General features: G+C 45.9%; 1 protein-coding gene across 7 annotated transcripts in view; it reads right to left on the bottom strand.

The window, feature by feature from the left end:
• LAMA2 (laminin subunit alpha 2) overlaps positions 1 to 26,682 on the bottom strand; it is a 3,430,794-nt gene that overhangs the window by 1,333,138 nt on the left and 2,070,974 nt on the right. For all 7 annotated transcript variants that reach the window (XM_078648920.1, XM_078648921.1, XM_078648915.1 and 4 more), the window contains 4 exons: positions 24,928 to 25,071; positions 21,375 to 21,554; positions 15,317 to 15,505; positions 15,101 to 15,228 (listed from right to left, as the gene is read on the bottom strand). In XM_078648920.1, coding sequence (XP_078505046.1) covers positions 15,101 to 15,228; positions 15,317 to 15,505; positions 21,375 to 21,554; positions 24,928 to 25,071 — 641 coding nt within the window. The remainder of the gene's footprint in view (positions 1 to 15,100; positions 15,229 to 15,316; positions 15,506 to 21,374; positions 21,555 to 24,927; positions 25,072 to 26,682) is intronic.

Below are 26,682 nucleotides of genomic sequence, written 5' to 3'. Positions count from 1 at the left end.
AAAAGACATTGGCATTTACAATGCCATTAGCTCAAACTCAAATAAATCCGAGCCCGATTGCATTTCTAATGCTTGTTTTATGTGTTTCGGGACTTTCCCTTCTCCCATTGGATTTCACCTCATGTGAAAAGACTGAGGCAGTGACAAGTAGGAGTAGGAGAAACAAACACATGCTTACATTCTGGAATGATCTTCTAATGCACTGAAGACTTTTTCCATCCCTCTCACATAGAAAAGAACTGAAAGTATTGCTTTAACTGAAATTTTTGCTCAGTCCTCTGCTGGAACTTCCATTAGGGGTCTCGTGTGCACAGGTCCATCATGACGTAATCTTTAGTCTGACACTCAGTGCTTCATTAGAGCTGGTGGTTTCCGGTGCTCGACACCGCTACTTAATATTTTTCTTGTGCTCGGCACCAGCACTTAATTGTCAACATGGCACTTATGACAGTCTGCCACATGGTGGATGCTCATCTAATTTAGAGATGATCAGAACAACGGGTGTTTAACAATACAATATACATTAAAATTAAATAATACCTGCCTCCCCAGCCTTTCCTATAGCTTTGGGGACCTGGAATAATCTGAACTGTCGCACTTGCAGGAGAGAGAGATGGTTAGTAGTTGTTTTGGGACTGTCATTGGTAGCGATGGCACGGACACTGGGCAGTTCAAGCTGCAGTGGCCTCCTGGTCATGGCCCTGGCACTTATTATTTTACAAATTGAGCACTGCTGGCACTACATCTCTCAGGAAAGCACATTGCACATTGAATGCTGCCTACTACATAGTACATATATTTGTAAATTGTTCTAAAAACCTATGTGTGTTCATACATCTTTTAATCGTTTTCTTTGCTCTATAAATAGTTCTGCTGTCACCTGGGGCTTAATTTTACGCTTTGAATATATAATAAATAAAATAAAAGAGTCTTGCATAAAAAATAATAACGAAAGAATAAATACGTGCCCCAGGGCTCAATTCAGCAACATAGAATTATGTTCAGTATATTTCCTTGAAACAACGCTTATGCCTGCTATTACCATTTTAATATATGTATGTAGGTTAGCTAAGAGCTTCTTAAGTAATATCACAGAATATAAGAAACATAAAAGTTGTAAATCCTAGTAGGAGCACGTTAACAGAGAATCATTCCAAATAAGCCCATCATTAGAAGTAAACGACATCACCTAACAAATACCACACTTACAGTAGAATATGTTTAACAGGAAAAGGGAGGCGTAATGATGAAGGAGAAAGGACATATGTTTTTTTAAACATTGTGAGATGAACGTTCCAAAACGTCCCCAAATGAATGTACTTGCGCGCGCTTCCGGTGCAGGATGGAGTTTTTGGGCATTTTCATTGGTCTAGATTAGTTGGATAATGACTTGTTAGAAGTGATTTACATGAACTGAATAACTATCTGATTATCTTTCACAGAAACATTAGTGGAATTGAAAGAAAACCTATAAATGTCTTCAGCAAAACACAATTCTGATTCTTAACCCAATATCTACCAGTGATCAGAGTACCAGAGAGAAATAATAGCTTTTCAAATCATCTTTGCTTCTCATTAGGCAGAACGCCTTGAATGAAACAGACTTCAACCCAGAATTAATAAGGACTTGACACACTATAGTCAGGCAAAGGGACTCAAAACGACACACTGGTTTTTGCTTTCCCGCGCAAAAGTTATTTTGTACTGTAAAGGTCCCCATGGCGGATGGACGGCCATTGCTAGCACTACCAGGAGCTCCGCAACATCCTGCGCCATCCTGTTTTCATATCTACTTGATGCGGAGTTTAATTTGTGGCGGTGGGGGCCACCTTCATTATTGGGGACCGGCACCTATTTTTCTGCATCAGACATTCACTGAGAGAAAGAGACAGTGGCAGCTCCCCCGCTAAGGTGGAAGAGCACCGCCCGCTGCAATATTTGGAGTGGAAAATAAAAAATAAAATGCTAGTAACACTACGTTATTATTATTTTATTTTCCCTTTGACACACAACATTGTGGGGCAGGGCTTGGTTGCCGTCACAGCCAGCAAGGGTAGGAATGTTGGGCAAATAAGTGAGCATGATGGTTTGGCTGGCCAAACAGTCCTGGGCACTTTGCATGTTTACCACCAGGCTGCATTATGCAACCTGGTGAGGAACATGCACATGCTCCCTGTCCCCATCTGACCACAGATTCATGGCACTCAGACCAATAACAATGCTGCATTGCAGCATTGTGATTTGCTGTGTGGAACCTGCCGAGCAGCAAGCTAAGTCACAATTGAATTACATTTTCAATCCCCCCCTCCCCACCCATGCTACCTGGAAAGAGTAGGAAAATAAATAGATCGGAAAGACGGAGGAAGAGAAAGACAGAAAAACATTTGTAAATGGAGAACACAGACACCTGCAGGAGATAGATAAAGGGGAAAGGAGCACCTGGTAGTGCATTAAGGAGGCATGAGGTGGATTCAAAGCTACTGAGCCTTGGCATTCAGCACGCCGAAGTTTAATTACACTAGGGAGGGCTTCTGGGAGGGCTTCTGAGCAGGACTTTGGGCACCTGCACTCATTTGTTTATAAATTAAGCACTAAAATAGCATCGGTGAAGACAAGGACACAAAGAACTCCTGCCAATCCTCAGTTTACTGTGAAGACCTCTAAAGAGTCACAGCACAATACAAATGAGCATGGTAGCTCTGGGTCAGCCTCTGGGGCTGGGATGGCAGAGTGACTACATCGGCCGCAGCTGTGTGGATAAGGTCTTGAACCAAACTGACTAAGTTGTGCGGAGAGACCCAGCGTCTCCTGCGGGATGCAAAGGACTCTCCAACCGCACGTCTGTTGAGATGTGCAGAGGAGGAGGGTCTGGTGGCTGTGTGGCAGGGACTGGAGATCTTGGCATCTGCTGGGGTACTGGAGCCTGTGGCGGTTCCATCACCCCACTGCAATGCAGCAGTAAAATAAAGAAAAAATAAAATGATAATAACTCTAGGTTATTATCATTTTATCTTGTTCTGCTGCAGTAACTTTGCAGAGCAGGGCAGAGCTATTCTGACAACAGGAGCAGAGGGAGTGGTGAGCACACTTTGTGTGAATGAATGTTTGGCCAGCCGCCTCGGCTGGCCAAACATTCATCCACACTATACATGTTCTCCACCCAGGCTACATTACAGCCTGGGTGGAGAATATGCCCAGGCTCCAATTCCATGGCTGAGTGCCGAACCGTGATGCTCAGACCAATTACAATACTGCACTGCAGCGTTGTGATTGGCTTAGGGGATCCTGGATATGCTTAGGGGAGCCTGATCTGTTCTGGCGTAGCAGAGGCACGAGGAGGAGAGATGGATGAGAAACAATGTGGTAAGGTAAGCTTTTTCTTCTTATTTTCGATCCCCTTAAACCCCCCCCCCTCCCTACCACTCCCAATGTGTGTCGGCTGCCACTGACTGGAGTTGAGAGCCTGGCCCCTATGGTGCCCATAGCTGGCAGGGCAGCAGTGACTGTGGGCTGCCTCTGAGTGCTGCAGACCCTTCCTGGGGCAGATAAGTGGTGCCTTGTAAGTGACTGTAGTGACTAGCTAGATGCCAATGGGTGGTTGGGCCTTCGTCTTCTGGTGGGGAGGCAATTGCTAGGCAGAGAGGGGCCTTGTTGTGGGACCATGATGAGATGCCCTTGAAGAGCTTGGGTTAAACTACTTGCTGGAGCGCTGAATCTGGTCTGTCGGGGAAGAGAAGTAGGACAGGCTCATTACTAACAGACTGAAGTGCCTATGACTTATATATTCACCTTTCAGCCCCCAACGTGAGATACAAAGATTGCAGAGCAGGAGGTGAGTGATGCACAAAGCATTTGGCATCAAGACCTACTTGAGTCAAACTATGTGTTGGAGGACAGCACAGCTTGCTGCGCACCCAGGTGGAAAATGGGCTAACACCAAGGAACAATTCACTTAGCCGTTGGGATGGCAAGTGCGAAAGGATGACAATAATACAGGGTCTGGGACAATAATCTACCCATGGACTTGGCTCACTTGAGCTATACAATCTCACAGTACATACTGCCCATGAATGATGAGGCAGGTAGGCTGGTACAAAGAACGTTATTGCCTAGTCACAGGATCACTGCAGTGGCCTTTGCAAAACATATAATACAGTTCCGGGCTGATATGTGCTTCCCTTGTGCTTGCCAAGGTGTGCCTGACTGCGTTGCACCCCACTCATGGCCAAAAAGAAGGGAGGAGCGATCCCTAAATAGGGAAAGATTGATGTTTACTAAGGTATTCCCTCCTGCATGGTCACCTCTGGCTGAGACAATAATACGCTTTTTCCATAAGGAAACATGTGGAGAGCATGTTTTCTGGCAGGAAGCTTCAGCAGTGTGTCTAGGAACCCTTTAAGGGAGCCCACAAGACGAAGGAAAAGGAAAGTCCTTCCCCATCCACCACTCACATTGTTGTCCCTGCAGAGGTCACCACCAGCCATTTGAATGCGGATCTGAGCTCCTGAACTCCAATTCAGACATGCACCCTCGGCCTCTGTCACCCTATCCAGTGTATTTTTAAGATCCTGGCAGAGGAGAAAAATATCTATCATGTCCTCCTCTATTTTCATCTCCAATGCCTGTCTGGAGAGTTGGAGGGTCTGAGGATCCAGTCTATTGAGTCTGTAGAGGCAGTTCTGCTAGCGTACGATTCTCTGCCACTATCCATGCCACCCATGTGTGTTTCCACTTTAAATCCATGCTGATATCTGCTCTGGTAGAATAAAAGTTACCTTCCAAAAAAATGAATTTTTCTTTGATACTCTGGAGCAGGCAGAAATTTGATTCAGAAAAAGTGCCCTGAAATCAATGTCGAACCTCAAGACGAGCAAGGGGTGGTCTTTCGCCCTAACAACCTGTGGCCCCCAAGGAGCAAAGGCCCTAAATACTATCAGCACACTGGCATAACCGAACAAGCCACAGAAGGATTTTCGAGATATGGACAGTCTATGATTGGTGTTTGTCAGATTCAGAACAGGATGCTACTCAAAGAAGTTGAGAGTCGGATGGTGAGGAAATGGCGAGTAAAAACACAGGCAGCCTCTGGGCATGTCTTACCTGGAGAGATAGATCAATCTGACTCCAAAAATGAGAGCTGAAGTGGATGTGTTGACAAAGTTCTCATCTTCATTTGAAATGAGAAGAATGGTCTTTTGCATGCTAGATTTTTTTTCTATAATGTGTGCCTACCGGTCTCCCCGTCGGGAGAGAAGAAAAATACACCATGGGGCTCTCTAAGTGGGTGTGAATGTGGATGGTCTTCGTTCTAGGATCAGTGCAAACCTCGGGTTGAAAGATGATATCTAGCTAGTCGGGGAGTGGACGTGGCCTGGGCTTAACCCTCCTTGGGTCTGGCCAAGGGTGAGTGCATTGGGGACAGGGCTCCACCGGGGCCCAGGGAGGCTCTCCCCGGCCTGGCTAGGGTTCGGAAGCTGGGACCGGGCCCGGGGCTTGAGCTCCGTCCGGCTGGCCCCGGGGTGCGTGAGCCCCCTATCCTGCAAGCCTTCAGAGGGTCTGTGCGCTGGGGACGGGGCTCCACCGGGGCCCAGGGAGGCTTTTCCCGCCCTGGCTAGGGTTCGGAAGCTGGGACAGGGCCCGGGGCTTGAGCTCCGTCCAGCCGGCCCCGGGGTGCATGAGCCCCCCGTCCTGCAAGTCATCAGAGGGCCCGTGCGCAGGGACCGGGGTTCCACAGGGGCCAGGGAGGCTCTCCCCGGCCTGGCTAGGGTTCGGAAGCTGGGACCAGGCCTGGGGCTTGAGCTCCGGCCGGCCGGCCCCGGGGTGCGTGAGCCCCCTGTCCTGCAAGCCGTCAGAGGGTCCGTGCGCTGAGGACGGGGCTCCACCGGGGCCCGGGGAGGCTCTCCCCGGCCTGGCTAGGGTTCGGAAGCTGGGACCAGGCCTGGGGCTTGAGCTCCGTCCGGCCGGCCCCGGGGTGCGTGAGCCCCCTGTCCTGCAAGCCGTCAGAGGGTCCGTGCGCTGAGGACGGGGCTCCACCGGGGCCCGGGGAGGCTCTCCCCGGCCTGGCTAGGGTTTGGAAGCTGGGACCGGGCCCGGGGCTAGAGCTCCGTCCGGCCGGCCCCGGGGTGCGTGAGCCCCCCCGTCCTGCAAGCCATCAGAGGGTCTGGGCGCTGGGGACGGGGCTCCACCGGGGCCCGGGGAGGCTCTCCCCGGCCTGGCTAGTTTTTGGCCCACCCCTAGCAAAAATGAGGGAAAATCATAAAAGCTAACCCGATGTTTGTGGACGAAATGATCTAATTTCTAAAATACAATAATTTGGTATGTTTGGCACACTCATTGATGATGCCATGGATAATTTCCCTGACACTTAAATCTAATTACCTGCTTCTAGAGATGCTACGAATGACTCGTTGAGCGTTTTCTGCATCTTTAGTGGAAGTGTTTTCTGTGTTATTATCCGTATAGGTACCTTTTCTATCTGTCTCTTGAGGCTGTGAAACTAATGTAGCTTGAGTGATTGATGTCTATACTTGTAAGGGCTCTGAAGTGAGAGAAGAAACTCTGATCTGGGATTTAAATATTTACTTCTCCCAAAGATTTGCGATCAACTGGCTGAATTACTTGAATTTTTCAAAATCTCGACCCATGAGAAGGACTGGATTCACCTACGGACCATGATGTATCAGAATGTATTTAGTCTTCTGCTTCACTACTGCCTGTACAACATATGACTTTTAAACTACTTTGTTCACGAATTAGGTGATAAAATGTACTATTTTGCATGTTGTTTTACAAATTCACTTGAGAGTAGAAAACCACTTATGGTAGTCGAGCGTAATCACGTTGGTGGTGAAATTAAAACAGGGGTTTTATTACTACCAGTTCCGCTATTTACATAAAGGTATGTGTAGCAGACACTTAATACAGGTGATTATTTTACAATCATTATCATAATAATGAAAAGTCTCTGAGTTAAAATAGTTTTACAACACAACATTGGTTTAGTTTGGCATTTTTGTTAAGGCTAATCTGATTTTACATAAAATTACATTTCCTCAATTTCATGTGGAAAATTGCATCATACCTAGGTTAATCGTTTGTGTTGCATTTGTCTGGCCCCTGATTTAAATGGCTGATTAGATTAAGTTACCTGCTTTGTGGAAGCACATTGTCTGTCATTGTTGATTGCTTAACATGTCTATTTTTGGATTATGCCTTTTTTCTGAACGTTTGCTTGAATAATTGAAGGTGAACTGGGCATTTAGCTAGTGAAGGTTTTGTATGCGTCAGTTTCAGTTTGAAGCTGTAGAATTATTAGAATTATATGCATGTAGATTAATACTTGTGGTGTATTTTCTCTACTACAAAATGCACTTAGCAATTTTCACATTTTTCACTTTCATCACCGTTATCATTTTGCTACTAATCGGCTAGTTGGTAAACGATTCATGAATGAGGTTTCTTTCATCATCAGAAAATATATCACCTGAAAAGTAATTTATTACTTTTAAATTACAATTGAAAAACACACCACTTTATTTGTGCAAACTCATACACACACACATAGATGTACATATAAACAGATATATAGGAGTAAATTAAATATTTTATCCAATGCATTGAACTCCACAATAAGTAGATTTTTTTAAAGGTTTGCTTATGTCGAATCTGTTTTTCAAAATGTGAGTTTATATAACATTCAGAGCAATGCAACGATCTGCCACTACGTGACACGTCTTTGACGTGCATCTTTACAATGCTCCGCAAACCAGGATTTATGATACTTTGTTCAGTGGGCCTAGCTGGCTCTCTATAGCTGGTCTGCCCTCCATCATGATCGACCTAAACTTGTGATTTTGACCTGGTCCGGCGTGACCAGATATCCACAAAATGGAATATCTCTGGTTTTACTAATTGGAATTTTGTCGTTTTTGTCTTCTATTTATTTATTAAATTCTGCTCCATTTTTCTAACTTTTGGTGGCATTCTTTTTGTGTCGTGCATTTTCACTTCATTACTGTTTGAAGTGTTGCACAAATACTTTACACACTGTTTATAGGTTAAGCCGGGCGGCTCTAAGGTAAATTACCAGAGGGTTGAGCACAGGTTAATTTAGGGTTAGCTTGTAAAACTATAAAAAGATAATGGTTGCTGCTTGACCAGGGTTTGCCCCCAGTCAATCAACAACCCAATTTCTTACAATATATAAGTTTAAAGTCGGCTTGTCTTACTGAACACAGATATTTTTGAGCATCAGATTATAACGTACACTGAGTTACTCGCATTTATGATACCTCGTTTACATTGGGATCAATCAGCCTGGGTATTTATAATGATTTGCTATGGCATTAGTAATACTCTAGAGGTAGAAAGGCCTGTTTTTCATATTCCTATTAGGAATATTACAACTGACATAAAAACCCTTAGTGTAAGGAGGTGCAATGGAAAACACAGAAGTTAAAGAGACACAGAACGGTGAGAGTGAGAGCTGGACTTTCCAGAGGTAGACGAACACAATGGCGGTCTAGAGATATCTATCCTTGCTCCCCAGTAGAAGTGAGGGGATTACTGAACAATGAATCTAGAGACACAGCAGAAGCTGTCAGGTCTCTTGGAAATATTTATTGCACTGAAAAAAGAGATGGAAAGAATGCCACTAGCCACTCCACAGTGACCTATTGGCAGTGCTCTGAGTGCTTTAATCCTGTCTCTCCTCTATAAGCAAAGATACATTTTGACCACAAATCTGTTCACCAAAACAGTTCTATGAGGCTAAAAAGTATGTCAGTGAGATACTGAAGAAATGTGAACTGACAGCAACAGGTGAACAGAAAATCAACTACTGCTCCGTCCCCGACATTTATAGCTGCCTGATATTCCGAAAGAGGGGGAACAATGCTGTATTTTATCTTCCCAATACATCGGTATTACACTAGGTATATATTTTGTATACATGTGCATAATAGTTTAAAGCTACAGGAAAGAAATCCTTCTTCTTAGTTTAAGGAATGCAAATTCACAGATTGCGAAGTACTATTCAATTTGTAAAGAACACCTCTAACCAAGAACTCAATTTGAACTTTATTTCATAAGAAGCAGTAAAAGTTTGCAGTAGCTTATATAGTACTGATTACTCGATTAAACCAAAAAGGTTTTTAATTCAGCCATGGAGTCAGTAGAAAAGCAGTTTGCTTTGGATATTGGGCAGTTATAGTTAGGACCTATTACCCATAGGAAAAGCGTTTTTTGATTTGCCAATATCTTTGGCGCCGGTTGACCACTCTTTGCGAAATTTTCAAGCTACTGTCTTGAAAATTTCAGGGTGATTTGTCAAGCAGAGGCCGAGCAAAAAGGGCGCCTCAAAACTTGTTTTCCACATGTTGATGTCCATAGGAATTTTGGAACAGGCTACAGCCCGAACTGCTGAACGGAAATCAAATTTGTAAAAAAGGTCGCTCTTAGTTCAGAAATCAACCTTTTCTTTAAATGGTGTAAGTCCATTCAGTAGATCCAAAAGAAAATAAAAAAATATCGATATCTGAGCACCGAGGAGTATTCGCCACTCCTCCCAAGCACGATTTGACTTCTGATTGGCTGCCAACACTCCAAACCAGGAAGTGTTGGCAGCCATCTTGTGACTCTTTAATCGAGTCATAAGAAATCAGTAGAAAACAAGGTGAAAAACAAGAAAAGGGGGCAGGGTAGAAACACCCTGTCCCCCTAGGCCTGCTCAGGGGGTCTCACAAGGACCTTCAGGGCCAAACAAAGCATATACATTTTTTTTAATCGGTCAAATTCCTGCTGGGTGTGCAAATCCGGCTGAGAATTTTTTTAAAAAATTAAGCGCGGACTCCAGCACTTCGCTGTACTTAAGCCCCTGGGTGGGCCAGGTCCCGAGGGCAATGCCCAATTCTGTAGCAGGGGCCTGTGGGGCGCCCCACATGCCCGGGGCCACCACCTCCCCGGGGCTTCATTCATGATTTGCGGGGGCAAGCAGCCCGCCCAGCCACGTGGAACGCCACCTCCCAGGGGCATATTTATATAAATAAAATAGGTGGGGGAGTTGCTGTCCCTCCATGCTGTCCTGGAGACCGCCACCTCCATGGGGCTTTGACAATTATACGTGGAGGGGTACACAGCCCCCCTGCATCCCCAGGGACTGCCACCTTCCTGGGGCTCGGATCTTTTTTTAAATGTGTGTGGGGGGACTTGAGCCCCCACCCACCTGAGAACCACCACCTCCCGGGGCTGTTCAAATGTAGGGAGGGGGGCCATGCAGCCCCTCCTGGAGCCCTTGATGGCCCTGGAGACCGCCACCCCTAAGGGCACGCTCCTGCAATGTGCTAGGGTGCCCACCCCCGGGACTTTGCTGTTTGCTATGGCAGGGGGGGAGCAGGGCTCCCGCCCTGCCATAGCAAACTCTGCTTACCGTCATTGAAGAGAGAGCAGCTCTTGCTTTTGGACAAGGGGAGCTGCATGTTAGTAGCTCTCTTTGCTCAAAAGCAATGCCGGCTCCTGCAGGAGGCGGGGAGCCAGCAGAACCTGTGGTGGCATTGGGGTTCCCCCCACGGTCCCCAATGCTAAGGGCTGGCTGCGGGGTATGGGGACCCCAGGGCCAGAAATGGCCCGGGAGGGTAGCCACGCGGCCCTCTCCCTTTCTTTAAAAAACAGGAATGGCCTGGGCCCCGGGGCCAATAGTGGCCCAGGGAAAGGGGCCCATTGCAGCCCCCCTTCCCTATAAATATTTTTTTTTTAAAGAGACCATGCCCCAGGGGGTGGGGTCCTCGGGGCCAAAAGTGGCCAGGGAAGGGGGGCCACGCAGCCCCCTTCCTTATAAATATATATATATACAAAAAAGGAGGCCATGTCCCAGGGTTTGGGGTCCCAGGGGCCGAAATCGGATTCAGGAGGGGGGGTCGCGCGGTTCTCCTTTCTGTTTAAAAAAAATAATTGTTTTTAAAAAAGTGTCAGGCCCTGGGGGATGGGGTCCCCAGGACCCCAAAAATACTAAAAGAAGGGGGGCCACACAGCCCCCCTTCTAAAAAAATATATATAAAAAAAAGCCGGCATCTCGCCGGAGGCCACGGCCCCTCCCAGTAGCACTCTGCCAACATGCCCCCTGGAGCATTCTAAGTTGGGGAATTAAGACCCCTTGAATACTGAGGGTCCCTGGGGACCAACAAGCCCACCAGGTGCCTCCATTAAGGGCCACACTGCTGGATTGCAGAGAGGTGGTCAGAGGCCACTCCCATTTTTACACTACTCTGGAAACACGCCTCTTGGCACACTGCTGGTGGGGCGATGGGGTCCTCTTGTGTCCTGAACTTGACATGCCCAGATTCTCGTCAGACCTCTACAGAACACGTCATCATGTCTAGTTTTTTCCACTTTACATTAATTTCAATGCAGTGCTTTGTGCATTTGTTTTCAAATGGAATTTTTCCCTATTTTCATAACACTTGAAGGCTTGGTTCATGTTCTTCATTTTTAGTATATATTTGTTCGTATTTGTTTATTTTAACTTACACTTAGGGTGAAAGTTTGGATGGCTCCTTTATTTCTTTGCCTGTATTGTTTAGTTTATTTGTTTCACTCAAAATGTCACAAATTTGAAGATGAAACAGAGTTTGCTTTAATGAAATCAACACCTCTTTCGAATGTTCTGCTATGGTGGACAGGAAGTTCAGCCACATCAAGGACCAGATGTATACATGTTTCATGCAATCCACTACAGCAACCAAATTTGCTCTACTTTGTTGCGCAAGGGGGAAAACACAGCACAATCCATATCCGATAAGAGTGGCTTGCTGCTGCTGTCTTCCCATGTGCTAGCACTCCAAAAGGCTGGCTTGTGTGATGGACAGCTTCACAGAAGTCAGTATACGCTATCTAGCATAGGATTTGTACTAGACGTTTACCATTCCACAGCCCCGGCCGGTAGTGGGAGTACCGGCCGGGCGGTGATGTGAGGAGGGGGAGGGGCAGGGTGGGGGGTAGTAATGTATGGATTACGGACTTTAACAGGTAAGTAAACATAAAAATAAATAAAACGAATTTCGTTGCTTGCACTGCATCACAAAATGCGATGCAGTGCGCGCAACGAAATTTGTTTTGAGTAATATAAACATTTTCACTTTTTTACCATCTATTTGAAAGAGGTGTTTTTTGTACAAAGCCCTGTCTGGCTATCTTAGTACATCTTGTGTTGCACCATATCCTATGGGTATTTGCGCTGATCCAACAAAGTAACGCTCCAGTAACACCCCATTGATGCAAAGTGACACAAAGCAGCACAAAGTGCTTTTTGCCCTCTGAAACGATAACCTTACCAGCTCAAAATTTCTTTTTTGTGTTGAAAGGTAAAAAACCCTGCACCACTTTGCATTGCTTTCCAGTGCCACAAGTCCTTAGTAAATTGTGGCTTAATAATGAGGCTCTCTCTTTTATGTACCTTGCAAAGGAATTGTCCAGTTCAGGGTGCAACACCGATCATTCTTCTGAACAGTGTCCATATTTCAGACCAGAATGTTTTTACTGTGTACGGCAAATCAAGATGCTCGAAATTACAGAATCAGCCCATTGGTCATAGGACGCCAGAATTCACTGACAACCTAGTGAGAAACAACCCATGTTATTTCCTGTTTGATCCACACCCGTTGGATTCAAGATTTGGAGTAGAGCTAGTATGCTCCTAAAGGTAATGGTATTCTTAACTAGAGTGAGTAAAAATACACATGCCATGATCAAGTCATGGAGCTGCTATTGCCCTGCTAGATCTCTGTAGCCAATGGCCTAGGTATTTTATAACAAGCAGGATTCACAATGTACATCCCAAAATGAGCTGCATCATTACTTTTGAGTGGGTCCCTCAAGCTCTTATATGGATCGCAGTCAGCAGCGGCCCATGCAGGTAAGAGCGGTAGGGGCCGCGTGGGGGAGGAGGGGTTGAGGATATCAACAGAGGCGACAAGGGAAAATTATTTATTTATTTCATTTTTCCTCATGGTCGTCTGTCAAATCCCCCCCAACCTGGCCCCACTGCTCTTACCTGCACGGGCCACTACTGATCACAGTAGTAATAACCAAGGATGAGACAAATGGGGGCTCCTCGTTGCACATTTCATATAAGGGGACCAGAGCAGCGGCGGCTCGTAATGGGCGGTTGTAGGGTTGAAGGTTGGGGGGGTTTAGGAAATACAAAAAAGGAAACTTACTTGCTGTTCGCTGTCACCTTTGCCGCCACCAGCCGCCGCCTCTCCATGCAGGAACAGGAAGCTCCCAGGCTTGCAGACGCTGTGGTTCGGTGCTCGGAGAGGGAAAGGGAGCCTGGGCATGTTCTCCGCCCAGGCTGTAATGCAGCCTTGGTGGAGAACTTGCATAGTGCACATGACTGTTTGGCTGGTCCGAGACTGCCGGCCAAACATTTATTTGCACTTTAGGTGCAGCACCAGTTACTCCTTTTTCCCGACTTCACAGGACCCCAGCCCCACCCACCCTCACTTGGCGCAACCAGTATTAGAAAAATAAAATAATAATAACAGAAGTTATTATAATTTTCTTTGTTTTGCTTTGCTTTGCTCTAATGCAGTGGGGCGACACCCCTATGCCTTAGCGGAGGAGACACCACTGGACCAAAGAACCGTTCAGCAGGCTATAGAAGCTAGTTTCTGTATTCAGATATATAAGTATATTTCTATATAGTGCTCTGCAATTCAGCACCCCAAGAACATCAACAGGATGTGAGAAAACTAGCTGGCATGGCTGGGCTGCCAACATGTTAGCCCTGATTATCGGAGCACCCACTGCTCACAATAAGGTCTGGGGCTGGGATCTGAATATTTGAGGTCTGAATGGTCTACCATCCAGGCCTGAGAATCACCCTAATAGCTGGGTGATGATGGAAGCTTTGTTCCTGTTGTCTTTTGAGATCCAGTGGCGGAGCATAGCGCAATGCCTATGAAGAGGGCCCCTGGCTTGCCAGTTTTACTGAAGATAGCTGCTTCCATTCTGTGCAAAGAAGAAGGCCTGGGCGTGATCAGGCTCCCCAGTGACACAGGCATTTGGGACATCAAGAGAATCCTATATGGACTGATGGGAGCAGCTTGTGCCTGGCCCCTTGAATCTGAAACATTTAATTTGCTACAGTGCAACCTGTAAAAAGCCTGGGATTTGCATAAGGCACAGTGGAGTTGGGCTGAGGTGGCACAGGTGAGTCCAAGGGGTAAATAAGCGATCAACGCAACAATGGCAGAAGACTTCAGGAAATATGTCTGTGAGAAGAAAGGTGGTGAGGATCTGAGTGGTCCGCTTGCCTTGCATGCCATTGTTCGCTTTTGAGAGGGAGGAGGAGCTGAAAGGGGGAGTGCTGGCTGACTGCGTGGATGCTCCATTAATCGCCATAGTGAAAAAGTGTTTTGAGACGTACAGAAGCTTAGAAAGTCAGAATTATGCATTGAAGAGACTGTATGATAGAAAAAAGAAATACCTCTGCCCTGGCTACAAGTTTCATACACATTGGAGATGTAAGTTTTGTACTGAAGGTTCAAGTGATGTAGTGAAAAGGTAATGGTTTTGTTGGTCGCAGGATGGTAATAAGAATGTCCCTTTCTGTCCTGAGGCAATAGCTACACCAACATATCATCTACAGAAAAAAAGAGCTCAGAATGTTGACTCAGAGCAATAACTGTTCCAGTGCTATGGTGTAATATAAACATAAGTGCAGGGAGAAATTGTTTCTGAAGAGCCCACTGCCGACCTCCTTGCGTCGTTGAATTCCTCCTCTGAATCTTTCTTGTATCACCCTGCACGGCTAGTCTCTCTACCACACTTTGGTAGAATCCCGGCGTTCTCCCTTTTCACTAGATTTGTATCTATTTTTTTCTCTTTACTTCTCCTTTTTATAATTTTTTTTCTTTTACTCTAGGTCAAAGTTTGATGACGAACAATAAGTTCAGGTGACTGAAATGAGTGCCCACCTTCTTCAACCACCTGCACAAATTAAGCATTGAGCTGAAACAATCTTCACCTTGTCAAACCTTTGACATTCAAGTATCAAAATATACACCTTCACGTGGTAGACATGTTTATAGGAAAGCTAATTTACCTGCTTTGTCTCATGATGTTGCCATAAGAGGCTTTGATGAGAATATATTGAATGTCATACAGCACATCCATGAAGTCCTCACGGGTGACCGGTCTTCCATCAACAGATCCCAAATATCTCCATTCATGCTGAAAATCAAATATTGCGAAAATTGAATACACTAATCCAGTGATAAAACCTGATTCATTAAAGTCAGAACAAAACAGTTACAGGTACCTCTGTCATCTCAATCTCATGACGGGTCAGCTGTCCAATCTGTGGTGCAAGCATGTGTCGAACTATAATCTTATGATTAGCCGGGGGGCCTCCTCTTATGATGACTTGGGGCTCAAAGGTTGAGGGACCCGTTTCCTCTCGGGCCTCAAAATAAATTGCATATTTCAACTTGCCTCCATAAGCAGTCAGCTGCAGAATAACATAACACAGCATGAATATCAGTCAGAAAGAGAAAATCAAAACATGTACACTTATTTGGGATGTGGGCTAAATTTTCAAAATACCATATTATAGTTGTCAAACACATTATTAATTAATATTTCACATTGGTCCACACTACGTACCATTAGCAAAGTGTTTTTTTGTTTTGCTAATAACTTTGCTGCTGTGTGACAATTGATCACAAAATTTTCAAAGCTAGGTTGCCACTCACTTCAGCTGCTGTTTTGAAAGTTTTCGGGTGATTCGTCAAGGGGTGGCCAAGAAAAAGAGGTTTCCCAAAGACCATTTTCCCCATGCAATTTCACATAGCGATTTTGAACACAACTATAGCCTAAGCCACTGAATGGAAACACCAAATTTTGCAGAAAGATTGATCTTGGTCGAGAGAGATCACTTTTTGTAATTTGGTGTAAATCCATTCAGTAGCTTTGGAGTTATTAAAGAAAAAATATCTAGAGATGTGAATACTCCGCAGATCCAACGGATTTCCAAATGAGATCTGATTGGCTGTCAACCAGAAAGTGTTGGGAGCCATCTTGGGACTTGGACTTTTCCGAGTCCCAAGAAAACACCTAAAAAAAGACAAGGGGTCAGGGAAGGAATACCCTTACCGATTAATCCTGATGGAGGGGTCCAACATTTTTTGGAGGGATTTTGCACAAATTCACAAAGGATCTGCAACAAAATGTTTACAAAAACAAGCAGTCTCCTGCGCTTGATTTTGATTTTTTGCCTGAGTGAGCCAGATCCAGGGGAAATATATTATTATTTTGGGGAATGTGGCCCCCATCCCTAGACTGGATTTGGCCCCACATACTGCCAACCCCCACGGGCCATGCCGATATTCAGAAGAGGAGGGAGACTGCACTCAATGGGCTGATTTTGGCCCCAGGGTCGCAACCCTCCCACTCCAGGGCCCAGCCATGAAAATTGTGTGGAGGGGTCCATGGCCCCCCTCCAGGTATGATTTTGGCCCGGGACCCTAACTTCCGGGCCCCAGCCATGCCAAAAAAGGGAAAGGTGGGGCATCTGGCTCTTCTCCCCAGGCTGTTTAGGCCTTGAGGACCTCAACTTCCCGGTGCTGGCTGCAGCTATGTCCCGGAATGCCCTTCCCCAGAACTTAGTGGTTTCCCTGATGGCACAGACAGTGAAACCTGTGTTTGCTCTCACTTGGCTGGAGCAATTGTTAGCTCTCGCCAAGAGAGAGCAGACACAAAGTCTGCTCCCTGTAGGCAGGAGCATCAAAAATGCTCCCACCAGCTGGGAGCGGACATTTCATCTGTTTCCCTTCCCGCACTGAAGTGGGCAGAGAAACAGATGAAAAAATGCTCCAGCCCTCAGGGAGCAGCATTTTTAGCTGCTCACTGTGGGTAGGAACAATGCTGGCTCCTGCGGGAGACAGGGGACCAGCTAGGGTCACAGGGCATTGGGGCTCCTCCCACAGCTTCCAACAAACATGCAGTGGGTGCCATGGGTAGGCTATGCCCCCTCCCCCATTATTAATTGGTTAGGCCCAAAGGGATGGGGTCCCTGGAGCTAATATTAGCCCAGGGAGGGGCTGCCTTCCCTCTCCCCAATATTATATATCCGGTGCCCGGGAGATGGGACAGTTTCAGCCCTGGGGACCCCAACCCCCCAGTGCTGGCTCCAGCTATGTCTGGAGATGCCCACCCCTAGGATTTTGCTGTTTCCCCGCCTGCACTGGCCTGGGCATGTTCGTGCATGGCAGGAGCAATTTAAAGCTCCCACTAAGCAAGAGCAGACACAAAGTCTGCACCCAGTAGACAGGAGCACCAAAAAGGCTCCAGGCCACTATGAGTGGACTTTTCATCTGTTTCCTTACCCGCTATGAAATGCGGCTACTAACAAACATGCAGTATGTGCCCTAGTTGGGCTCCAGTCCTTGGTAGGGAGATGCCCAGCCCCTCTGCCACATTATTAATTGGTTAGGCCCTGTGCATCAGTCCCATGGACCAATTTTGGCCCAGGGAGGGGCTGTGTGCCTCATCCCCCATTAATATATGACCGGGCCCCAGGAGATGGGTACCCGGGACCAGAAATCAGCCCCAAGGGAAGAAATCCCCGGGGCCAAAACCGACCTGGAGAGAGGGCTCAGGCATAGCTTTTGTGACGTGCAAGTGTTGTAGATGACAGCTCCTCACACTTTCTTGCACAAAGAAAAACCAATCTCCATCATTATTTTTGTGGATTTATCCAGCATCTCCTTTTGTCATGTGGTTCTAGGAGTATTTTTTCATTTAAGCATACATTCTGTTGCTTGGGCTGTGAAGTCGGGTTTGCTGACAGTGTAAAATAAAGTCACTCTCTGTTTTCTTTTGGTGCATTAGTGGAGTCATTTGCTGAAATGTCACTCCTGGGTGGAAGGGAGCATGGTAGCTCCCCCGTCAGACAAACCTTTTATCTACAGGATACACACGGATCCAGATGATCCAATCAGATCACTTGTGAGTGGGACCTTTCAGTGTCTCCATTCAGCACATCTCACCTAGAATGAGGCTTGCAAAATTGTTTGCAGCAGAGGAAGGCAGGTGGTGGAAGTCTTATATGGGACAGGTCCCCAAGCAACTAATCCATCCTGCAATTATTGGCTGAAAACATAGTGCTGGCAAAAACATCTGTTTTTTGCTAATAGCTTGTTTGGATCAATTGTGTTATGTCGTTGTGGTATTTACTCTCTCTGGTAGTTTTCATTGCATTTTCCTGATCCATCCTTTACTCCAAGTTGTTCATGTTTAAGTTGTTCTGCCTCTTCTTAAAAGAAATCTGTTCAGTGCATTCACGAGTTTACTAGTACATCTTTTTCTAACATAGGTGATTTTTTTAAATCTGTATAGTTGTGTGGTGATGAACCACGTTGTGTAGTCCTGGGACTTGTAACCTCACATATCCTGATTACACTTTGGGATTTTTGCAAAGCACAATGCTCCAGAATATTAAAAGAAAATGAGAGGAATGGCAATATTGATGTTTTGCTGCAGTGGGAAACAGGAGCCATTGCTGAAATCTGTTTCAACCCCAGAGCTCCAAAAGCTGTAAAGAAAAGGACTCTTGCATCGGCGAGGATGAGTTACTGCTACTATAAGAGGCCGCACAGGACAAAAGAGATGAAGGACTTGTGCTGCTCAGTACCATTCCCCATGCCCTGCCCTATGCCTCTCCATGCCCTCAAAGTTGACAACTGGCCTGGATCTGAACCAAGCCCCGCCACGCTGATTCTGGTCCATATCCCACCATACTGCCCTACTCAGCTGCACGCACCGTGTAACGCCTTAACAACATACATCCTGAATCCCCAGACCACCTCCTGATCCCAGACTTCTCCAGTCCTTATTAAAGGTGATCATGTGATGGAGAAGTTTTTTTAGCCATGATTTCCCGTTTTGCTATCTCCTGATCAAGAAACATCCGGAAGCAGGGAAAGGCCAAAATGAAGTAGTCAAGTGAAATGTGGAAACTTTAACCAACTTCATGAAGGAATAAATGTCCTCATTTTTTCTGGCTATGAAAGAGTAACGAAAGGTTTGATCACCCCTATCTAGCACCTACATTCCTTGATTTTTTTGTCAAATCTGTTTATTGGCATTTGGGTTATTGAGCATACAATAGGTACAACATTCGTGTATCACATCTGAACTGATATATCAAACAATTGTACATAGGCGAAGTAACATGTCGTTCAGACGCTGCAGCTGGTCATAGAGGCGTCACAAGGTGTGTGTTAAAGAGTATGCTCCTGAATGCGTCAGCAACATAGCGGAGACCGGGCTCCCCAGCCCTGTGTACAGAGATGATATTCATATAACAACCGTAGAGAATCAAATCAAATCAAAACAAACAAACAGCAGCATGAGCACAGATGTAGTGTGTGTATTGACCCACTCCTGAACCCCGCCCCCCCTCTGCGCCCCCTACGTGCGCGTGCCTCCAGTCTCATCAATTCCTGTGCTATGGAGCCGTGCGTCGCACTATACAAGAGGCACAACTGCTTGCCAGGTGTACTGCCCGCGGTGCACCCGCCTCGCCCGGTGTGCCTATCTAGTCCTCTGCTACCCCTGCACTCGCAGATCTATCTACTGGTTGCAGGGCATTACGCATGCGCTCCGCAATGGGTTCCTTGCGAAGCCCCACCACCTCCTCCCGTCTTATGGCAGTCCATTCCGCCCGGGCCCATGGCTGTAGGGACAGGTTCCACGCCTGTACGCTGGGTGGGTCAGGCGCCTTCCACCTCTTCGTGAGGAGGCGTGTCGCCACCACCATCCCCAGATCCAGAAAGCGGGACGACACCTTGTCTGTGGGCGGTCTCTTGAAATGGTGTAGAATGTATTCAGGCCAGTTACAGGGGATGATTCGCCCGGTACATTGCCTGAGTATCTCGCTAATGTCTCTCCAATAAGTGCCCAACCCTGGACAGTTACAGAAGATGTGGAGAAGATCCGCACCCGTCTCGGCACATCTGGGGCAGGACGCGTCAGACCTGTGGAAGTATTTGTTAATTAGGTCTGGAGTGAGATAGGCCCTGTGAACAATATAAAGTTGGATTTGGCGAAAGCGCAGGTTTCTGGGGATGCACACCGGGCTCTTAAGGATTTTCTCCCATTCCCTGTCGTCAAGTGCTCGCCCCAGGTCTCGCTCCCATTTGCCTCGAAGTGGGGCTAAATCCAGTTCCGTGTGTGTCCTCAAGGATGCAGCAAACCATATAATTAGGCCCCGGCCCTTGCCTATGACGTGGAGGTATTGCATGGTCAGGTGCTGCTTAGGCTCCACCGTTACATCCCCCCACCTAGCCGTCATGTGCGCTATAAGGGAGCGATGCAAAAGGAACCCTCCAGGGGGAAGCCCGTCCTCAGCAACCAGTGACGCATAAGGTATCAGTGTTCCATCTCTGTATAAGTAACCCAGCGTCTGGATATCCGCCTTGTGCCAGTGCTCCAGCAGATGGCGTGTGAGGACCCTTCCACCCCCAGGCGAGCTCTCCAAAGGCACCGCAGGTGCATAGGAGAGCATCCCCCGGGTGAGAAACATCGCTCTGCGGAAACATTTGTATGCCACCTCCAGTAGCAGCGGGGCGGGTTGCGCCGTCTCTGCTAGTGGATGGACACCTACATTCCTTGATGAAATACTCCAGCAGCAGAATTACCATTAAATCCTTATTTGGTAGTAAGCCCCTCCTTTTGTGCCACAGATGTCTCTGTCTTTTCACATTGTTTCACAAACTGGAGGCCATCTTATAGAATGAGCTCAGCATCACTCTTCTGTTTACTGACGTTAGGACCTTACTTTTCAAATAGTTGCTGTGCATGGAATGTTCGCATCTAAAGTGCACGCTATTTGCTCTACATTAACCAAGATTTGCGTCTTAGGCTACTTGTCAATTTTAAAATCTTATTTGGTTTCCTGTCACACTCGAGTATCAACCTTGTATAAATCCTTCTATAAATGCTTGAATATATGCAGCCGCGGCCCGTGCAGGTAAGAGCGGCGGGGCCGGGTGGGGAGGGGATTTTGACGGACGGCCACGAGGGAAAAACAATCATTTATTTAATTTTCCCTCTTGGTCGTCTGTTGAATCCCCTCTAACCCGATCCTACCATCCCACCACTCTTACCTGCACGGGCCGCGGCTGATCTTATGCAAATTTACAGATTACACCAACTACATACAGGTCACTTTCATTGATGGGTACTTTACAGTGTAACAAATCAAGGGCTAATCACAGTGCATTCTATTTTACTCATAAAGGACACCATTAAAATTCATCAGCATTTCTTGCCCTATCGGCATTCTAATTGGCGATTCTCCCATCTTTTATCCTTACCTTTCGTCCTTGAAATTGTTCAGGAAGTTTCCAGTAGAAAGGTTCCGAATGCAGATCTTGCACCACCTGATCAATGTTTGCTATGATCTCTGGATGTTGAAATGTGACGCCCTTAGTAGTTCTGTGCTGGTGAGTGAAGTCCACTAGAGGTAGGATCGTTTGTTCAGGCTTTAAGGTCAACTACACAAGGCATAAAACACACAATCAGAAACCAGTAGCCTCTGGAAAGCAACTTCAAACCAGAATCTAACAGGAGAAGAATTAACAGCAGCAGGTAGCATCCAATGGATGCGGTGATCAGTAAATATACACTTTAAAGGTGACATTTTGAATTGCTGCATTGGAAGGACAAATCTCGGCTGTTATGGATGACATAGTTTATAGAGATATTACAGAGAGCCCGCTTACAATTGCTATGTTTTGTTTCTGCGCAGTCATACAAATGACAGGTTGTGCACTATACATATATTAATTAAGAATATTGGACCAAAACAATAAGATTGTCTGAAACTTTGGATTTACACTTTCAAAAGAAAAATGTTACTTCTAGAAGTCCATCAGTGCTTAATTTGAGCCGGTATTTGCGTTGCTTGACTCCAGCATTTAATTCTCAAAAACAGCACTTATGACAGTTTACCACATGGTGGCACTGTTTGTCTGTTTGTGAAATGAACACATCAGCACAATATTTATCAAATATGCAATCAAAATAAAACAACTACCATCACATCCATACCATTGTTACAGCTTTGGGTTGCCTGGAGTAGTCTAAATTCTTGCACTTGTAATAGGGTGATGATTGGTAGTTTTTTTGGGATTGCAAGTTAGCAGTGTTGGCAGCAGCAGTGGCACGTGGAAGTGGCGTCTTTAGAAATACCTTGAGCCCTGGAACTTACTTGTCATTTTTTCCCCTACAAATTAAGTTAGCACTAAAACCACTTCGAATTTAAGCAAAGAAAGTAATTACAAGTATTAAGTGAGGTTTGATGACATGGTGCACCTCAAAAGCTGTATTCGTGGTGTTATCTGTTTTAGCAAGGTCTAAAAGCTAGAAATATTTCATTGAAATGACCATCAAGCATAAACAGGCCACATAGATGGTACGGAAGCAGAGCGTCCTGTAATCACCGAAATTGACTCATTTAAATCTAGGGACGCCGTAGAGACCAATAAGACATACAGATTATTCTTAAGAGTCTTTAAGGGACTCCTAGTCCAGATTTATAAATAAAAACTCATTGACCTTGGATTTCTGGGAGATTAATGGGATATTTTTCAGGCAAGAACAGTTTTGAGGGTCAGAAAATGGCCCAGTGTACGAAAGCTAGCTTACTCTGCACTGATTAGAAATATAAGACACCTCTCTGGTTAAACTTAGAGACACTTTAATACGGCGACATTGGGTTAGTTAAAAGGGAACACCATTTTAGAGTAGCTAGTGAAGGATACCTTGTTAGCCTTCTTTCAACCCCAGCAAAGGGCTCAATGACTGATGGGCCAGCACCATAAATATGGAAGAGCTCTATGGGCAGCTGAGGATGTTTATAGTGTCATTTCCAGACATTAGTAGTGTCCATCTAGTAAGAGAACGGCAGAGACTGAGATAGACAAATATAGAGAACATGTGCTCAATTGCAAGTTCAGTGAGTTTTAGCAAAGCCAATTGTTTCAGCTTCTGTCTAGGGGTGTGTGAAATTTGTGCATTTTGCTTTTGTGTAACTATGCAGAATTTCAGGGCAATTGCATAACATTAATGCATAATTACGGGAAATGTAAATCTGTTTGATGTATGCCGGTCAACACATTCCATTGCAACGCATTCCTTTATCAAGCATTTGTTCGAACGCGAAGGTCTTACGACGCATAACCTTTCCTACGTATATTTTTACAACAAGTATGCCTTTACCACGCATGCCTTTACAATGAATTTCATTGTAAAGGCATGTATGTAAAAGGCCTACGCATGATAACGTTTTTCCCTGACCCCTGCCCTCAATCCGGTCCCCAGCGCCCATCCCCCCCTGCCAACAGACCTTTTTAAAACTGCCCAAACCCTGCCCTAAGCCCTAAAACTAGACCCCAGCGCAACCCCCCCTTGGGTCCCCAGCCCTCGTTAATAACAGTCATCCCCTGTCCTCAAACCTAAAACTGGACCCCTGCGCGGCTCCCCCTGGCTCTTAGCCCGTATCAAAATCACCCAGCCCCTGCCCTAAAACGAGGCCCGCCACCCCAAGCCCTTTTAAAAAACACTCAGCCCCTGCCCTGAACTCTTAAGCCATACCCCCTGTGCAACCTCTCCGTGGCCCCCAGTCCCTAAAAAAAAACACTCCCAGTCTAAAGCCATAGAATCCGTGCTCCCCCTTCCCCAGGCCCAATCCCCCTTACCTTAACAGGACAACGAGGCAACTCTTCTGAGGCGTGGCACAGGTCGTCAAGAGGAAGCTAAAGGGTCTCTCCACTTCCTCTAGTGACACCGATAACCTTGACCACGCCGGTGCTTTTAACCACCATTACCAGCACATGCCCTTACCACAAGTACAATGCATATGCCTTTACCATTCTTACCTTTACAGTGTTAATTTGTTGTAAAGGCGTGCATGGTAAAGGCATATACGTTGTAAACAAATGCGTGGTAAAGGCTGTGAGTGGTAACAGTGTATGCGTTGCAACTTATGTGTAGTAAAGCCTCTGCCTGGTAACAGCTGCATTGTCATGAGAATTGAGTCTGATGTTTCTGCTCCTAAAATAGTTTTGGTGTTCACCTGCACCGATTCCAAATCTTCAAATCAGGAAGTTGAGTTTTTAAGACAACATTGTCATGTTCATATTTCTTCTAAGACCAACCCAGTTCCGTTTTTTTAATAGATTTTTTAGATCCCACCACCAGGCAGTTTTCGGAAACAGATGAGCGAGTGCTTTGTGCTGGTGGTTGCATGCATTAGGCTTATGAGCTCATTTTTGGGGAACTTGACTGATTGAGCATCGTCTTTTTTTTTACCCAGGGCAAAAAAAGAGAAAGGCAGCAAAGGGTGAAAGGAGGTTGAAGACAAAGACAGGATACAACTGACAAAGAAAAAGTCCCTATAGTATGTTGGAGGACAAACATCATGGTATCAAGACTAGGCAGCCTTGATACCTTCCATAGAAAAAGTTTGGGCACCTGCACTTTAAAACATTTTTTTAAACAAATTAAGCAATGGTGTTTGCTCTCTTGTTGTAATTTTGGAGGGTAATGATGTAAAGTAAGTCGCTTTATCTCAGCTTGGCAACCAGGAACACGGATAATGATATCCTATTTATTTGTCACAAAAGCATCATATCCCAAAGGGTCTGATTTAATTTACACCCACAGATATAAATGAAAACATTTAACAGCCATCGTGATAGGTTGCTGGCATTATCCTGCCCTCTGCTGCGAAATGACAACAGGTGCAGAAGGCCGCTTGATATGTTGCCGCCTCGGAGTTAGTCGGTTACCTTTGTCCGTATGACTAGATACCGCCAGCAGGGAACGCCATTATCACATTACACGCCTCGGGAGCTCTCTACTCACCCACGTGCGGATCAGCCCCTTCGCCTCGCTGCATCGCGTAGTCATCCCAAAGCAGTAACAGCTGCCACAGCCCACGGGGTTGCCCACGCTGAGCCCAAATGTACCAGGCTTACACCTGTCACAATGTGTCCCTTCCACGTTCACCTGCAAGAGAAAAGCGCCTTTTGAGCACACGTGCGTCAATGCCTTGCGGAAGAGTGTCTGGATTAGAAATAAAACATTCAGCATGATATGTGCTATCATATAGCACCAGGAAAAATATGAGTACCCGGTTGGAAATGTTGAAAATCCAAGATAACCTGTTGTGACGCACATGCTTAAAGGTGGCCTTTTTTAATATATATTCATACAATGTATTACACATAAGCTCGTTTCCCCTTGAGTGATGCAAACTATTTTCATATTTCACTATACTAATTCACCACTAACCTTTTATAGGTTTCTGAGTAGCGTGCTACTCCCCGAAAAAGCACTTCTACGCCTCGTCAGGGGTTGTTGTAAGCGCTATATAAATACAATTACAATTCAATACAAATAGTACCTTCGCAGCTTCGCTCAATTCGTGAAGAAAAAAAGCTGCAATTGCTCTACCATTTATGCACACGCTATACAGCTATGTTTCTCGTGTCCTAGCAGCTAAGAAAATATTGTCTGTTAAATGCATCATGTGTTGTACTTCATACATACTTTAAACTCATTTCAGAATTTTTTTTTTTTTGCTGGAACAATTACATAGAGTTTGACTTTAATATTTTGCGATGCAAATAATGTATTCTGTATTTATCCAGAGCCAGTCGCGGCCGGCATGAATTGCGGGTAGGGGGCGGGGGCGCACAGGGGGGGTAATTTAATACAAATTAAACTTTTTTTTTAAAACTTACCTTCGCCTCAGATCCCGGACTCCTGCGTCACGTTTCTTGCTCTCTGCTCACAGGAAGCAGAAGCAGGCAGCCTCACTCTCTTCCCCTAAGCCAATCACAGCGCTGCAATGGACAGAAGCAGCGGGAGGAAAAAGTGACCGTCTAGGTAGGGTATCATGACTCACTCTAGGCGCTGAAGTAGAGGGTAAAATAGCACATAGACTGCGGCACATGAAGGGGGATATTTGTAGCACAATCCCTAAATTGATACAGGTGCCATCTTGGAAAGTGCAGCTAGTGCTTGATTAGGATAAACGCTATAGTAGAAGTGTCGTCAAGGGTGAATAAAAAATACCAATAGTGATGTGTGATGTTCCACAGGGTGTAGCTAAGTCCTGTTAAGGCTACTCCAGGGGATTTCATAGTTGAGCCCGTGCTTGTAAGAGGCCAGTCGATAAATCCATCTATGTTCTATCTTAAACTGGTCTGCTGGGGAAATGGACTTATGTGCTTCCAAAATCACCCAACTCATGTTGTCGCAAGGGTGTCTGACAGACTCAAAGTGAGTGTAGAGTTTGGTAGTAACTTTGGGGCATCGAATATTGCTTCTATGTTCACTCATGCGTGTCTTAGCAGCTCTGGTGGTCATGCCCACATACCAGAGATGGGAGGGGCAAGAGAGCATGTAGATGCAATTGGTGGTGTTACAATTGGTACGTCTTGTCAGTTTCCAAGTAAAGTTATTGGAGAGAGTGATTTCTTTAGAGGGTTTGGTCAGTGGGCAAGCTGCGCCAGAGCCACAGGGGGAGTGCCCCAGGACTGGTGGGAGATCACACAGGGCTCTCTGTGTCAGGACTAGTCTGATCCTTGGTCTGGTGTGTATGAGTATATCTTT

Source organism: Lissotriton helveticus, chromosome 6 (genome assembly GCF_964261635.1).
Source record: "Lissotriton helveticus chromosome 6, aLisHel1.1, whole genome shotgun sequence".
Lineage (NCBI taxonomy): Eukaryota > Metazoa > Chordata > Amphibia > Caudata > Salamandridae > Lissotriton > Lissotriton helveticus.
The sequence above is the reverse complement of the archived record's forward strand: the minus strand, read 5'-3'. Positions and strand labels throughout refer to the sequence as shown.